This window comes from Tauraco erythrolophus, chromosome 3, assembly GCF_009769465.1.
Source record: "Tauraco erythrolophus isolate bTauEry1 chromosome 3, bTauEry1.pri, whole genome shotgun sequence".
In the NCBI taxonomy this organism is placed as follows: domain Eukaryota; kingdom Metazoa; phylum Chordata; class Aves; order Musophagiformes; family Musophagidae; genus Tauraco; species Tauraco erythrolophus.
This window is the reverse complement of record NC_141467.1, coordinates 56,602,492-56,619,911: the sequence shown is the minus strand read 5'-3', so window position 1 is coordinate 56,619,911 and position 17,420 is coordinate 56,602,492. Positions and strand designations below refer to the sequence as shown.

Genomic DNA, 17,420 nt, shown 5'->3' with positions numbered 1-17,420 from the left:
AAGTTCAAATCATAAAGGGGAGTCGTGGACCCTCTGTCTCAGCCATGCTCCCCCCCAGCCTCCTGTGCTCCTGCACACTGGCACGAACACGGGAAGCTGAAAGGTCCTTGATGTCTCAGCGCCAACTGTAAACATCAGTGCACTATCAGTGTCTTTCTCGTGACAAATCCCATACTAAATCCAAAACACAGAGCTAAAAAGAACTAACTCTGTCCCAGTCAAAACCAGGAGACTACATCACCTTGCTGCTTCACAGGGGCGTTTTAAGTGTAGACCTTTGTTTCAGCGTTATCACCCCCCAGCTCAGTGTAAGATGGAAGTTCAATTACGTGCAAAGCGACTACTAACCACGAGGGCTCATCGGGGGGTCTGGGCCTCCCCTCCCCTTTCCACTTACAGTCGTGCTGAATCCCTTCATGTTGCAGAGAAACGGTGACGTTCATCAGGTGGAGCGTCGGAGGCCGGGGTGCAGATAACCGCTTTTACTGCGTGTGAGACATTGCAGTCCTGTCCTTAAGAACTGCCAGGCAGATTGGGAATCGCGGTCACGGTTAATAGCAGCGAATTGCCAGCTCTGGATGGGTGGGTAGTCACTCCTTTCACTGGTTGCCCCCTGGGGGAGAAGGTAGAAAAACAGAGGGAGGGAATTAGAGTGACTTTGCACAGTTGAGCAGGTTCATGCCGCTGGATCAGTGGCAAGCATTGGCAGGGCTCCACTCTGGGGAGGCTCACAACAACATCACAGTCTCATTTTTACCAATTGGTGTTGCTGTAGCCAGTGGTGCACAGGGGGAGAGCACAGAGGAGCAGGGGGGAGGCTGAGGGGGAGAGTGAAAGCCAGAGTCTGGACTAAATTAAACAAACAAAAGTGCTTGTAAGTAGCGTTTAACCTGTAACCGTTAGCCCGGTGCTGCTAATTGTACTAAACTACATATCCGAAGTTCAGTGTGTGATTAAAGAGTTGGCTCACAAACTCTCTGCATAACCTTAATTTTTTCAAGGTTCTTTGAGTGTAGAATGGCTTATAATAATGATTTTGACTAATACGATTTTTGACATGCAACTTTAATGCTTAACCTTAGTACAACTCCAGAGCATTTCATGTGTATTCAGCTGTAAAGAGTGATGATTTAAAGGGATAATATAAGAAAAAGGTCGTTCTAGAATGAACCTCTAACAAATTGCATAAAGGAAGCTTATTATTCCATGAGTAGAGAGATATGCAGCTTTTCTGATCATTTTTCTGCTTGGTTCAAAAAATTGTTGAGACATGATTGGGGAAAGAAACACAAAAAATGAAATGGAAAACTGCAAGCAGTGAACATTCTTTTGATGGTTATGATTTTGTTGCCACTAAAAATACTCCTCAGTAATGTGGTTGTTCATCTTTCCTCTTGTTTTGGGTGAAGAATTCGTTCCAATAAGAAAATGCTGTTATTGGTTGGAGGATTGCCTCCCGGACCTGACCGGCTACCCAGCAATTTGGTTCAGTATTATGATGATGAAAAGAAGACGTGGAAAATACTGACAAGTAAGTAGTTTATTTTTATACAGTTGTCTTGATGAATTTAAAAACATGGTTAATCAAATTAGACACTTTATTGATTTGTTTCTCTTCAGAGATTTGTTTATGTATCACAAGGGGCTTCACAATGGAGCAATAAATTGAGATTGCAGAAGATGCTAATTTTATAATAGGATAGGCCTAAATTAACATTGGCTTAAAATCATTCCAGTAAGTTTTTTAAGTAAACTTGTAAGTCTTTCATACTGCGACATGAATACACGCATATTTATGTACATATGAATAAAATCTGGTTTAGGGGGAAAAAAATAAAAAGGCAATGTCCGAGACACTTTTCTCAGAGTCAGATCCCTGGTAAGCCATAGTACTAGAGCACACCTTTCGTTCTCTTTTGCATTTTCATTTCCTTCTTCCAGCTTTATCTGTTGCCCACAATCATTAAAGAAAGGTTTCCTCTGTACTGCTGTGTCCGTTGCTGACAGAAGCATTGGTGGAATATATCAGCTACAATAAACAGTGCACGGAGGCTCCTATCGCAGAATTCTTTCCCACCTTCTTTTAAAGGTTGTTTGTGTTTTAGAGTAAGTATTTTGCCTCGAGCATCAAGATTTGGAACTTATTGTTATGTTGGTTGCGATTCCCAGTCTGACTTGGTCATGGAATCAAATCATAGCTTCTTGAGTGCAGCAGGCTGTGTGTGCATTAGTCCCCTTGTGGCTAAACTGGCTGCATTGGTCAATAAAACTAAATTTTAACTGTCAAAATTGCCCAAAGCCGTATAGATAAAATAATAAATGAGCAATTTTGATCCATAAATCAAAGCCATACTTCTAAAACTGGACAACTGGTAAAACCTCGATTTCCTAATGGACCTGCTTTTTTTCCCCAGTAAAATACATTTTACAGAATTCTGTTCTTCATGCGTTCTCCAAAGCCCTTTAATAGGATACATCCACATTAATATTATATGTACAGGTTAGGTTGAAGAAGAATTAAAAAGACTGCTAGATGCAGGACTTGAAATGATGCCTTTGCAAATTGCTTTCTCCCATGGAAAATTTAGGAGCCTTTCTCAGAGTGCTGCAACACAGAGACTGCTAAGGTATAGATGCCCTGGACTAATAGTTGAGGGTATTGTGTAATTTTGTATAATTTGTAATTTTTTATAATTACAAAAGGTCATATGAACCGTACATTAGAAAAGTCTACAACATCTGTACTAGGGAACATATTATGCTTCACATTTTTCAGAATAATGAGATGTGATACTCACCTCTGTATGCTACTTCTAAGAAAATTCTGTTAGATGGTAAGTCAGTGAAAAATCAGTGATATCATGTAAGGCAGAAGTGCTCAAGTTTTTTTAATTTGTTGTGTCTAATCCAGTGGCTCACCAAGGTAGGCAGGAGAAGTGGATCTCTTGCTCCAAGATCTGAACTTGCCACTGATTTAAAGTAAAAAACTTAGATTCTGAATCTTACCTATCTGTAGATGTGTCAGATTTTGTAGTAGTGAAATTTATTCAGTTCTTGGTTACTTAAATTGTGGTGCTGTCTCCAGGACTGTGGGAAACTGGACCCAGAAGCATGATACCTAAATGCTCTTGTTAAAAATCCATCGCTAGTATTTGAATAACACCACTGCCTATGGTGGTGTTGAGAGATGTTTCTGAATAATTTTATGTGATTTTATCAAAATAATGCAGTCTTTTCTGTGTTACCTCTAATAAACAGTAACCAAAAATTCTCTTTCTGTTCTGGTTAATGCACGTAACCTTCTGTGCTGTGATTAGAAGGTAATGCATTTGTTACAGTCCTAGCTAGCTCATGTTCAAGCATTTGTTGCTCATCACTGGAAGACCTGAAGGTCCCAGGATCTGTCTCGGCGTCAGCTGAGTCAGTGGCTGTCAAATGCACAGCCCTCTTGTGACATGAGTAATCCTGTTCTTACAAGAACTGCTAGAAAAGGGTGCCTTCTTGGCCTGGAGTACTGTTAGAGGATGTCTTTTCACACTGAAAAAGACTAAATGTTGACGAGCATGATTTCTTAGAAAATACTACTACTACTCTCCAAATGGTAGCAATAATTCTTTTTTAAAAGAGTTGAAATGAAGAGTTTCAAGTATCCCCTGCTTTATTTTCTCTTAAGATAATAGAGGATGGGAAGTGGAGACAAGTTGGAGTAGAACTTTTGTCCTGTTGTTTCCATAAAAAAAGAACATTGAAGGACTATAAAGCACAGGAGCGCAGGGACTTGATGAACTGTGACTGAGCAGTTTTAGGGAAGACCATCAACTAATTGTATGATGGCATGGTTATAGTTCAGTGCAGTCATGGTGTTGTATCAACATACTATGACAATTACGATGCATGGGAATTTAAGGACATTGTTCTATCTTTACTTTTCATGTACTTTTTGCTATTTAGGAAGAAGCACATTTATTTCCATCCTTTACCCTTTTACCTCTCTCCCCGTCCAGAGTTTTGGAATATAATTGGTCTGTTTATTCTTATCAGAGATGTACAATCAGCAGCGAAGGAGGAAGATTTTTTTCTTCTGTTTCTTTTTCACTTGTTAAGACAGTGCTGTGAGTCCTGAGGTTGCAGTTCACCCCCAACTTGTCATTGTAAACGAGGAGTTTGCTCGCTAGTGAACAGGAACAGAGGAAAAGCTGTGTCCTGCTCATAAGGTTCTGTGATGGGAAAAATCTCAGTCCTCATAGTCTGGTATTTTAGAGTGTTCTATCTTACTATTGCCTTAGGTGTACTTGATTTCTCCTGTACTAGCAAACATTGACAAAATCTTTTCCTACTCTTCCGCTCTTCGCTAGATTCCCCCCCTACACACCAAGAAAAAGTCAGACATTGCACTTAGAGGCTCGCTAATCCAACATAAATGTGCACAGAAATTCTCCTTTCCCTCCTCCAAACCCACCTACACTACTCATTTTCTGCTGTTGGTGCCAGTGGCATTCAGGGGTAGGGAAGGTGGGAAAGAAGCTGGCAAACAGTTCTGGGTGCAGTGGCAGGGCTATTGAGGAGGAGACGGATGAGAGGAGATGGAATCTCCTTCTGTCGCCCTCCACTGAGAGGAGCCCCAGAAGTTATTCAGAAGCGCCTGCAAACCGGTTTGAGAGGGAGCTGTTTGCCCGTGGCCTTTTTCCTTCCCAGCATGGAGAGCAGCTGCGGCAGTCACTCAGTCTGCGGGCTCTGTGTCTTGCCTCACGTGATGCATAAGGAACAGGAGAACATCAGCCGTGAGAAACTGCTGGCTCCATGTAAGCCATGGCGCTGCAGTTGGAGCTATGAAGACAGTTGCAGGTGGAACAGCACAAGCTATTGAGTATGACAGCTCAGCAGAGTAGCAATCTCATTTTGTTCCCGCGACAAGACTAGATCTATTGGCAGGGGATACTGCCCACCTCGCTCTGCCTGGCTAGCCAAAGCACCAAATGCATCAGTACTAATGGGAGTAATTCTAAAGGTATCAGGAAAACAACTTGCCTTGTTCACAGATCCAGAAGAGGAGGGGAAGCATGTACCCATTTCCAATTTTTTAATGTCATCATCTATAGGCAAGAATGCTATGGCTCAAGGGATCGGTAGATTTTTCACAGTCTAGTATTACTGTGTATTTTTCCTGTCTGGTATTTCTCAGAGAGTTATTTTTTCTGTGTTGGCAATAAAGAATAGAGTCAGAATAAAAAAAAATTTAAAAAAGGAGAAAGTAAGTGACATTTTACAAACATTTTCTGCCACCTAAGTTTACTTGAAGTGGGCACAATCCTAATCTGAGATTCTTAATGTGCACATTACTGTTTAATTTGAAACACTACTTATTGCCCGGTCGTGCCTGAGCAAAGTGGAGGCTTTTATAGACTGTATGGCAAAGTAATGGTGAAGAGATCTTCACTGCGTGGTTTCTTTTCAGGCTTGCCTACGCGTGCATAAACACCAGGTCATTTTTTATCTGGGTGCTCCCCATGTCACAGCAGCAACAGGCTGCCACTGCCCAGCGACACGCACGGAACGGCTGATGGGTGTCTGGCAGTCCTGACTAACAGCACAAGTTCTGCTCTATTAATGGGGTTTCATTGTGCCGTGATACTTCGCACTCCTCGCAACTACTTACTGGATGTGGGGTGGTGGGAGGGTCTCCGTGTCACCGCCTCGTGCCTCACTGCTCAGAACCAGCCACTGCAGCTTCAGTTTTAATTACCAGTTACAGTCCTGCCAGGAGTCCTTGTTTAATCCTAGAACTCCTTTGGTTGTTTGTTTTAACTACAACGTTTAAAATTAATTAAACTTTAAGGAAGTGAAACAATGTTTTGTTTGTTAGAATTGTTCTATAATAATGGCAAGTTTCAAAATCCAAAGCCTATAAAGATTTTTTGTGTTCAGAATTGCATAGCTCTCCCAAAAACCCTACTGCTAAGGCAATGATGTATTACTTTCACTTTTATTATATGTTTTTAATCAGAGCGTGACTTCACACTAGACAAAGCGATGCTTTATGCATGGTCTCACTTGTTTTTTGCTAAAATCTTTTGACATGATTAATTTTACTTTAATGCTTTTGTCTCGTTGTAATGGTAAGGATGATGGGTATAAACCAGGGCAAAAAAAATACATGCTTTTCTGTCATAATGCCTCTAAGCATTTAAAAAATATATTAAATGAAAGAAAAAATATCACAAGAGACTGATCCAACTGGAATTAAATTTCTTGCTACATGAACAGAGAATGCAAGAAATAAATAAAAATGATGCAGTCATTGTTTTAGGTGGGTTTTTTTTGTATTTTTTCCATAGCAATATATCCATCTGTCTGATTAGAAGTGATGAGTAGAAGAGAAATTGTGTCTTACAGATTTCTAGGTATACAGTGAATCCCTCTTTCAATGCAAAATTCCTTTTTCTCTGAAGCACAAAAGAGTAAAGCATTTGAAACATTACTGAACTCCTACATGGCATGTTCCATCCATGTGAAGATGCAGCTGATCTTTCTTTCATATATGTACTTCATTTTTCAGTAGGATGCCAACTGTAACATTCCTTAACCTCCCTAGCTAACCATATCATCTGTGTAAACCATGGAGAGGATTCAATGGGCATCCAAATAGTGGCCAAATACAAGTATGGTCAATAATGCATTTATGCTTAGATATTGCACTAGGTTTGGATTTTAATCCAATGTAAAAGCTAATGTCATTGTCCAATTAAAAGTATGATATAGGCGATATGTTTGGATAGGAAGGACAGGGAAATGTCCAGAAGGACACCAGACTGGAGAGTTTAGTGAGGATGACCAGCATCCCATTTCTGGTTACTTCTTTTCCTTATTATCCTTCAGTCTTATTTTAATGTTATCTTGACCTTCCTGCCCTGTGCCAGGTATATTTATGTTTGCTGTGTTTGGATCGTTTATAAGGACAAACAATGAATCAGGCACTTCGATTTCCTTCTCAATCTCTCTCCTTCATGCCAGCAGCAATCGCAGAACATCAAGGAGTTGTCATTTATTTGTCTTGCTCTGACTCACTGATCATCACAAGCAGCCAGTAACTTTTTAATCCTCAATGCTGATAAAGGTGGTCCACCTTCTCCTTCCTTCCACAGGTTGACTGTGCTTTCATTTCACATGAGACAATCTCTGCTGCAGGTGGTCTGGTCTGAACACAATATATTTTTATTTCTGTCATTTTGACTTTTTAAATTTCCCTTGAATATGTTTTGTGACAGTATGGCCTCCTGTACAGCAGTCTTCCATCTTCAGTAACAACACTTTGAGTGTCAGCCAGCACTTAGGCATACTGGTGGTTCTAGAAACCCTTTCAACATTATTATTTATGCATTTTACCCACAAGGGAGTCAAGTAAAAGGAAGGTAGAATGGTTTGCTTCATATCATAGTCAGCATCAGAGAACCTGGGTCACTCCACTCCCCAGCCTACATTGTTTCTGCTGGAATAGGTTGTATTTCTTTCTTTTCTGTTTTCTTAGGCAATTCTGTGATGCCCAGTTGTGTCAGCTTTTCCTATACAGAGTGATACTTTGTCCTTCCTGGGCAAATTACGAACAAAAGTCCCGTTCCTCTGTTTTTCTGAAATGACTTTGGAGTCACTAGGGGTTTCTTGGTCCTTCATGTATTGTAGTGCTTTATCCAGTTTTCTCTTTTCCAAGTTGGTTACTTACAAGACAGACGGTGTGCTTTATATGCTCACACCAGAGGTTCCTGGGAGAAATTTTCGAAGGCATAAATGTCAGTTTAAGTACAACTAGGTGCCTAGCACATCTTGTGCCTTTGGAAACGTTATGTCTTTTAAGTAAATAAATTCATCCACTGTAGAGCTTTTACATTTTAGAAGAATTATAGTATGTTAGAAGAAAATGTTTCCTCCTTCAGTTGGTAACCGAATAAAAGAAATGTTTGCAAAAAGTGAGTTGAGTCAGATGGGCAGGTTAAATCTCTTGACGTATGCCAGTTATAATTTCTTTGCTTTTTTTTGTCACTTGTGAGAATAGTGCACACTTACGTTAATTAAAAATGTGTCTTGATGAACACATCTTGGCAGCCTTGATAAATTTCATCTCTCCTACTCCATTTGTCCAGCAATTGGGGATGCTGCAGCTACTGCTTCAGTGCTGTGTCAAGGATGGTTTCAGCACTGCACTGAAAAGCTTGAGCAAGAGTTAGCATATTGCTAAGGCAGAAGTCTTGATATTATCCACTAGACAGATTTAATAAATGTGGCAGATGTATGTAGAAGTTTTACAAGTACATGTACAGGTATGCACATGCTCATATATATCCTCCCCCTTAAATAAACACATTGATTGCCCTGACCCATGTGCAGGATCTTGCACTTGGCCTTGTTGAACTTCATTAGGGCCTGTGAGAACCTAATGAATTTCAACAAGGCCAAGTGCAAGGTCCTGCACATGGGTCGGGGCAATCTTAAGCATAAGTACAGGCTGGGTGGAGAATGGATTGAGAGCAGCTCTGAGGAAAAGGACTTGGGAGTGCTGGTGGATGAGAAGCTCAACATGAGCTGGCAATGTGCGCTTGCAGCCCAGAAAGCCAACCGTGTCCTGGGCTGCATCAAAAGGAGCATGGCCAGCAGGCCGAGGGAGATCATTCTGCCCCTCTACTCTGCTCTCATGAGACCCCATCTGGAATACTGCATTCAGCTCTGGAGTCCCCAACACAAGAAGGCCATGGAGCTGCTGGAGCGAGTCCAGAGGAGGGCCAAGAAGATGATCCGAGGGCTGGAGCACCTCTCCTATGAAGACAGGCTGAGAGAGTTGGGGCTGTTCAGCCTGGAGAAGAGAAGGCTCCAGGTGATCTTACAGCAGCCTTCCAGTACCTAAAGGGGGTCTACAGGAAAGCTGGAAAGGGATTTTTTACAAGGGTGTGTAGTGATAGGACAAGGGGCAATGGCTTTAAAACGAAAGAGGGCAGATTTAGATTAGGTATAAGAAAGAAATTTTTTTCTCAGAGGGTGGTGAGGCACTGGAACAGGTTGCCCAGAGAAGTCGTAGATGCCCCCTCCCTGGAGGTGTTCAAGGCCAGGTTGGATGAGGCTTTGGGCAACCTGGTGTAGCGGAGAGTTTCCCTGCCCATGGCAGGGGGGTTGGAACGAGATGATCTTTGAGGCCCCTAACCATTCTATGATTCTATGATTCTAAAAGCTAATTTTAAACATAAATTCCATCTATATTTGCTGTTCATATATTTAGCCCCTTTCAAAAGGTTCAAAACCAGGAAAATAAGGTCACAAAAGAACAGAGATTCATACACAGAAAAGTTGACCGATTGGTACCACTATCCAACTTTAAGCCTGGATTTAGGAGATTAACTCAATGTGGTCAGACACATTGTCAATAGTCCATATGCTTTACACATAGAGGGAAGTAAGAATATAGAAGTGAGAAACAGAAACATAGTGAAGAGTATTTTTTTTACTTGTGACATACTAGAGATTAGCCACAACTCTATTCTGAGGATGAAGCTTGGGAATTCAGCCATGCAAGTGACATCAATGGTGCAAGCCTGCCTATCTAAGTGCGAGACAGAGCTCTAAGAGTGAGTGTAAATTCAAGATGTTCTCACTATGAATGCTGTATTTGTGCCCTAAAGATTTTCTTCTGCATTACTGTTTGAAATAACTTTCAAGAAACATCAGCCCCTTTTCTGTGCATTTTTCTTTTTGATTACAATGTTGTTAGCTTCTGCTTTTACACAGGTGCTACTTGACTGTGCATATCTTCTGTGATAACCTCCATCTTCCGTGCCTGGCTTGACCAAACAACCTGTTAGCTTCATTTCACTTTCTTTCAGCTGAAAGCTTCAGAGAATGAAGGGCTAGTGTAAGTAAAATATTCACAATTTTTTTTTTTAAATCATTTCAGCTGAGACTTTCTGCTTATTTATAAAGTGGATTATTCAGCATATTCCCCTTTCATTTGTAAGTGTGATACATTGTAGATTCTGGATAGCTTTCTCTTCCTATGTTCCTGGTCTCTTTATACCTTGCTATGCTGTGTCTTTGAAATGGGCAGCCTTATCATGGCATTCAGTTTGTGCTCTAGCCCCCGACAGTCTTTCAGCTTCTCTTGGCTACTGTCTGCCCTTTGTTATGGACTTGTGAACACCTACCTCTCTGGAAACGAGGCTGTTGTTCTCTTACATGTATACAAAGATGCCTGAATCTACTCATCTTCATCCTCAGAAACTCCACCAGCAAACAGTTACTTTCAGGTAGAGTGCAGAAGTGTTACCTGAATGTCCTGTGCTCAGCCAGGACCATTTGTGGTTGAAAACCTGAGTGGGACAAGAGAACAAGGCACAACCCACAACCTCGTTGTTAGACATCCTAAGGCAGGGCACCGACACGGCGCAGAGCTGAGCCGTGGGTGGCTCCAAGTAGGAAGGTGGCAGATGTAGGACAGGTGAGTTATCGGATGATCTGTGCCATTTCCACAGCAGATGCCAATGATGTCAGGCTTCTGTGAAGACGTCTTATAAAGAAAGCTGCTCATTCCTGGAGATGCTACTCCCTGCAATATCCTTGCAAGTACATCAAAACCTTTGACTCAAAACCTTCCTCCTGGATCACAGAACTTAACTTTTTCTACCTCATCTTTCAACTTGAGTTACAGGTCTTTACGGATGGCTTGAGGATGACAGTTCTGTTTTGCAGCAACTTTTACAGCTTTGTTCCAAGGCGAAATGAAAACAAATCCCTCGAAATGTTTTTGCACAACCAGAATTGTGTCAGAAAATCCCTTCTCATCTCAACACCTCTTGTGGGGTGGGGAAGAGGCAGGTGACTGAGGTTCGAGTCCCTGCTTTGCTCAAGTCAGAGTGCAGTTTCTTAACTTATGAATCTCTCATGTGTGTCCCAATGGGTATTTCACAGCCTCGCCAAAAAGAGTTTTGTCGAATTTTTCAAGGCTAGCTGCAAACCTGAAGCAGCGTAGCTACAAATAACAAGTTGCCATGACTTCACCAGTAAACCCAGGTGAGCAACGGAGCATAGATTCTTTGGCTTAACGCAGCCCTAGAGGATCTGCAACATTTCGAGTCTTTGCAGCCTGTGGTCATCTTGTGTCTGCTGTGAACACACATATCCTGGTCCAGGCAGAGTAGGGACTGGGAGCTGTGTTGTCCTGTCCTCTGTCCGAAGCAAATGTCTCACTTGGCTGGATACAGATTTCAGTAAAGTCACATAATTTCCAGTGAAAGGAAATATCGCCAAAAATCTTGTCACCAGATCTGTCTGTGTAGGTCCCTTAATACAGTTTGGCCACTGTCTCTAAAAAATCAGCCATCTGGAATAACTTCCACGCAAAATTATGTGGCATTGTGTGAATTTAGTGCTCGCTGCAAAGATAGCTTTCTTTTTCTTAGATGATTTCAGGTAAAATTTATGTGTTTATTCTCATGTAGTTGCACTGGGATTTATGTAGCATTAATGGGAGCTAGGCACGTATGGAGATGAAAATGAACTCTGGTGTGTTTCTCGTTGCTTACTTCAGAAAGCATTCCCTTTTTTCAGTATCTACTGTGACATTTTATTTGTGTACAAATGAGTTGCAAACAGGATGGCAAAGCACCGCTAGCTGGGCAAAATGTAATCATAAAAAATTTTCATAGAAATCCTCAGACTTTTCTGGGAAATTGATATATGGTTTACAAATTTTCTCTTCTCCATGTCCCTAAAACAAAAGACAGTTTCCTTCCAAGAAGTGTTTTGTACACAGTTATTTACAGTACAGATTTCAGAAGCCTGCCTTAGCTTTCTCAGTTTTGTAAGTGCTATTAATGGCAAGAGGTGCACATTTTGCATCCTGAACTTTATTTGCTGTTGTATGTCCTTATTGCATTGCAGTGGCTCATTCTCTTTTCAATTTTCCTCAGTTTTCTCACAGCTTGATTAAGTTCCTTTCTCCCTTCCCCATCCCTTCCCCCTTCCCTACCGGCTCCCCTACTCCCGTACCTTCCCTCTGTTTAAGACAGAAATAAAATTTATTGCGGACTTGAGAAGGGTTTTTTCTAAGCTTTCTGTCTCATACCAGGTGTTGTATGAGCTACTGCTTTCATTTAACTGAATGCTGGAGTATCTGCAGGAGCAGACTAATATGTCTTTATGGGGATGGTTTTTATCGTATGTATGTTGTTTTGTCATATTTATATGTTGTGATTCTGCTCCCAAATGGGGATTGTGCTACTACAGGATATGCAACTGCAGAATGACTGTTCACACCAAGGAAAAAAGTGTTAACAAATTGAATAGTAATGAATTAACCTGCAGAAAAAGCATTTTGCCCTAGTACACAGAAACCCTGCATAACTAGAGCATATAATTTTAAATGAAGCAGGCTCTAGGAATGCCTCAATGGGTGTGATGTCGACAGTAGCTCATAATTCATGGATATGAATTATGGCTGAATATCAGGAAAAAACTTCCTGACATTGAGATCTATTAGGTTGTGGAATAATCTCCCATGGGAAATGGTGGAAATCCCATTGCTGAAGATCAGACTGAACACTAGGAAAGGTACAAATCCTGGCCTGGCCTCAGTCTTCTAGGGCAAATGAGTTAATTGCTTTAACATATGCCTTCCTGTCAGTCTAGACAAGTGATGTCCTCTGGTATTCACCGGGCAGGAGCAAGAAAGGCAGCGGTAGTACAAGCTTCCCTACCTGGCGCTGTGCCTGTGCCCCCACTGCTTGTGAATAGATCACCCCCAGGGGAAAAAAAAAGGGGTGACTTTGAGCCCCCCAAGAGCTGCCCTGGGGAATCACTGTGCTGGCTGCTCGGGAGCCTTGGCTTGGGACCTGGGGCTCCCAGAGCAGCCTCTTTGTAACAGGACGCCAAGGCAGGGTGTCGGATGCAGTAAGTCGACTCACAGGAGTGTTGGAGGGTGCACAGCCTAATGGGGCGGTGTTGGTGGACGGGGACGAGTGACAAAAGCCCAATGTGGGGTGGTCTAGTCTGTAGCACCTGCTGGGAGCAGCCTGGGAAATCGGCCAGGCTGTATTTTTAGCACAGAGAGGGTGGCTAGTTTCCAGCTGAGGTGCCCCAAGATAACCTGCATCTGTGTGAACTGCATGGGAGGGCTGAGGCGTGGGAGCAAGCCCGGCACCCCGGCCTTTGGCATGAGAGACCCCTGCTCGGGATCCTTGGGAACTGGTGAGAAAGACCACGAAAGGGTATAGGGATCTCTTCCACTACATGAACCCAGGTAAGCCTACCCGGACGCTCACTGAGCTCAGCAAACACCCAGAGCTTCTGCTGGCTGATGTGAGCCTGATGTTTTCAGTAACGAATTATCTGTGAATGAATAGTTTTGAAATTTCCCGTTTTGTTACAAGTAGATAATGTATTTAATACACATGATTTAGCTTTAATTTAGGAGGAAAGAAAGTCTTCAACTTTGAGATGGCTACAGCTAATATTAAGCCATGCTTGTTTCTTTGTGAGTAAAAACTAAACAGATGTGAGTGGAGTGACTGTTTTGGAGTGATGACAATAACCAGCACCTTAATGTATATGGGTAGGTCAATGCTTTGAGTTCTGATTATTAAAAAAAAAAAAAAATTAAAAAAAAGGTTTGACTCCAAAACATGAAAGTAGGAGATGGTAAACGCTCCTCCCTGGGTTAAGCAGGAAAGGAGAAATAGAGATGCACTTATATCCCTTTCAAGTGATCAGCAGATTATGTTATTAGTAATCATTAAAATAGATTTAAATGGAATTACCATTATAAGTGATGTAAGAGCTATGTTTCTTCTTTTCTGCTCCCTCCTCCCCAGCTTTGCATTCAGAAGAACAGAGTGTATGGCTCCAATCTGTACCTGCCAGCAGCTGCTTGCTCGCTGGTCAAGAATTACAGCTGCTGCGTGTGCACAGCCTTAACAAACATAAAGATATGTAAAAGATACTTGTCTGACTGAAATGACATGAAAGGAATGTCAAAAGAACTGCCAGATCAGAAAGAAAAAAAAACGCATTTCTTTTTCCTGGATGAATTGCTAAAGACTAACGAAAAAGAAGTCCAATTAAAGGTCATGGAGCAGTCTTCTGCCCTCATGCATGTGAAAGGCGTTGTGCAGGCATAACTAAGGCAGAATTTGACTCCCAAATTAACTCATTTGCTGGATGCAAAACAGAAAGAAGATCCTTATGACCAGCTTGTAAGTGTGTATAATGAAAAATTACAACAGCAGAAAAATGTATTCATATCATATCTCTAATTCAGCAAAGTATTAATCACACTGATGTTCAGCAGCGTGTTTAAATACATGCCTAAGTACTTTACTAAGTACTGCCTGTAAACAACTCTATATGACGGTGCTGCATTAACAGGACAGAGTTTATCTATATACTCTCTCCAGAGAACTACAATTATTTTAAGCAGTATGGCAGCCAGTAGTACAGAGCTGGATGATCTGTGGTATCCCTGTGCAGTCCTTGTTTCTCCCCTACAATACCACTAATGTCTGCACAAGCTCGTTTAAACTTTGTTTTATTCAGCAGAATCACAACTGCTTGAATCAGCTGGGCATTTACTGGCTCCCGTTGACTTCAGCTCCAGGAAAGAAAGATATGTCCAGGGCAAAGGTGCCCCATGTAAGCATTTGTACAGCACTGAAGACTCCAACTTAAGTCTTGTTAGTGTGCAGGGTGTTTCAGGGGCTCTCTGCACTGGGGCACGTCACCCGGTAAGGTTGGAGCCACTGTCCTCCTCTCAGCTCTCAGGCTGTCTCCAGTGCAGCTCCCAGAAATGATCATTTCAGCACTCAGAAGTTTGATTTTTCTTAACTGCAAAGATTTACAACAGCAATAAAGCCCTGACATAGCATCCCTTTTCCTGAAGCCGTGGTTTGGCTTCACTCCAACTGCTTGACAGCCTGGCCTTCTCTCTGAGAGGCAGGGCTGCTGTAGAAAGGGGTTTCCCCCTGGGTGAGACAGTGCTGGGGACCTCCCGAAGCAGTTGCAGTCACTCGAGGGCTTTCATTTGAAACTTTCAATATTGGAAAATAATTCAGTGCCCTCAGAGGAAAGAACTGATTCCTTATAAAAAGGTCCTCTGGCTTTACATGGCACAAAACAGTAGTGTCTAACAGGAATGAAGATATATCTTTACATAATAGAAGAATTTGTTTGAATAATGCTAAACTTGCTGTTTCAGGAGAAAATGTTTTTATACAGAAAACTTCTATTGATCTATCACCTCCTATTGATTTTCACACAAAAAAAAATTATTCCAGGGCTGGCCATTTAACTGTACTATACCGCAGTTATTTGCCTCTGCTTCTGAAGTCACTAATTACCTTTTGCAGTATGCAGAAAGTGTTTTTGAGAGCTCTGCGTTTCCCCTGAGGCTCAGAGGCTTTGCAGGGTGCTGCAGGTGTTACGTAGCAGTCGGGTGCTGGAGCTGCCAGGGATGGAAAGTCCTCTCCTCTTTGCAGAAGCAGGGCTGTAGAGGTAGCACCAAAGTCCTGGAAGGAATCCCACAGAGGGTGCAGACAGGGTGAAGGAGCGGCTGGTTTTGATTGGTTCGGTTCATGGGGAGTTGTGTGGTTGGACAAGGAGGGCAGACGGCAGAGCTGCTTGCTGGGTCTGCAGCTGGAATTTGGTTAGGGAGGGCTTCAGAGGCTGGTGCAAACACATCATGCAAGTGTCACAGGAAGAAGACATAAGCAAAGGAGAGTGTGGGCTATTAGAGGTAAGAAAAGTGAACTGTGTGGACCAGATTCATAGCGCTCTATGAAATCTATGGATGAACTCTATTATGAATTTAACGTCTGTTCTACTTTACAATGATTTGTGGTTGTCCACTGGAGGAACCCACAGATAGATACTAAAAATCTGGAAAGAAGTATTCGATTTACCCATTCGTTGATCATTTCTAGATGCCTTTTTAACGTGTTATTTCCTGCCACCAGTGGATACAGACCTGAACTCAGGCCCTGGACCAACTGGGACCTTTAAAACAAAAGAGAACCTGAGAGTACACCAGTTCCAGCTAAGTCAGTAGCATGAAGTTGGTTCAGGTATCGCCATACTGTACCATAACGATTTTGGTACTCACAGTTCTACCTTGGGACAGTCCCCTCAGAGCGCAACAATAATACTGCCTTTTGTCATGTGTCTAAATAAAGCCTAACTGAGTACCTAATTCTGATTATTTCAGGGAAGTTGCTGCAGAATTACATTAGCAGTGTTTCCAACAGTTTTATCTCTGATCTTGCACATTTAGTATATTAAGACAAAGCTTTGTGATTCAACTGATTATTTTTTAAATGGGAGGTTTTGATCTTATGGTTGAAAATTAAAAGTAAATTGAAAGTAAATTGAAGAAAGTAAATTGAAGGGGCATGAAGCATATGTAGTGTCTTGGATTTAGTGGTCTGGATTGTAATTTTCAAAAATGTTTTGGGTTATCAACACTTTTACTATAGGGTAGGGAACAAATAACTAAGCCCACAAGATTTGTAATGTGATTTGAAGACAAGATTTTTGCAAAAATGCTTAGTATTCATGTTTATCAAAACAATGGTTATGCACCCTGGTGTTACTGATACTTAGAATTTTTGGTAATTAAAATTTAATCAATAGTTTGTAATTAGTAGTTAGTAGTTGATTGTACTACAATAGGAATGAATGTTTTTGTGAACCTCCAGTGACATTGATGTCAGCAAGTGTCCCAAACAGGTTTTTGTAATCGCCTAGAGGTTCTACGTATTGCAGAATGCCAAAAAGTACTTCTTTATGTCAGAAAACTAAATAAATCAGAGGACTTGTCATTTGAAAGTCTACATATGGCTGATCATATGGAGCTGTCTTTGCAGACTCAATGTCTAAAATTGGACTTTAAGGACTCCACAGAATTTTAGTGAAGGTATTTCTCTAACAAATCGCCATGCTGCTTCTTGACATATGTATAGTCAGTGCAAAATTTCAGTGGGTTTGTACTGTTTAAATAAGATACACTGGCTTAAAGAGCAGTCTGATTTCACCAGCTCGTTTTGCAGGTAGTTGATATTATTGCTTGTTTGTCATCTGTGGAAATGTTTTGGTGTCTAAATCGTTGTAATTTTGCAAGAGATCCAGCTCATCTACTTTTCTCCAAGGTAGGACCCACTAGTTGAGCCACAATGCCTGCTAGTGCTCGTGTTCCTAGGTGGTTACAAATGTAAGGTAATATGTACTCTTTTAAACAATCTAATCAGTGCTTTAAGGTAGTTTAAGCTAGAGGCTTTTTCTAATTGTAAGAGACTAGAAGCAATTACTGCAGCCCAGCTGATAAGTGGTGACTTCCACAAGCGCAGCGCTAAACCAAAGCAATTGCGTTGATCATCTGTTCATGCTCTGTAGTATGAATC

At 41.6% G+C, this 17,420-nt stretch overlaps 1 protein-coding gene across 1 annotated transcript in view; it reads left to right on the top strand.

Annotated features, from left to right (window-relative positions):
- Positions 1 to 17,420, top strand: part of KLHL14 (kelch like family member 14) — a 63,099-nt gene that overhangs the window by 17,128 nt on the left and 28,551 nt on the right. The window contains exon 2 of the mRNA XM_086609254.1: positions 1,410 to 1,531. Within this exon, the coding sequence (XP_086465380.1) occupies positions 1,410 to 1,531 (122 nt within the window). The remainder of the gene's footprint in view (positions 1 to 1,409; positions 1,532 to 17,420) is intronic.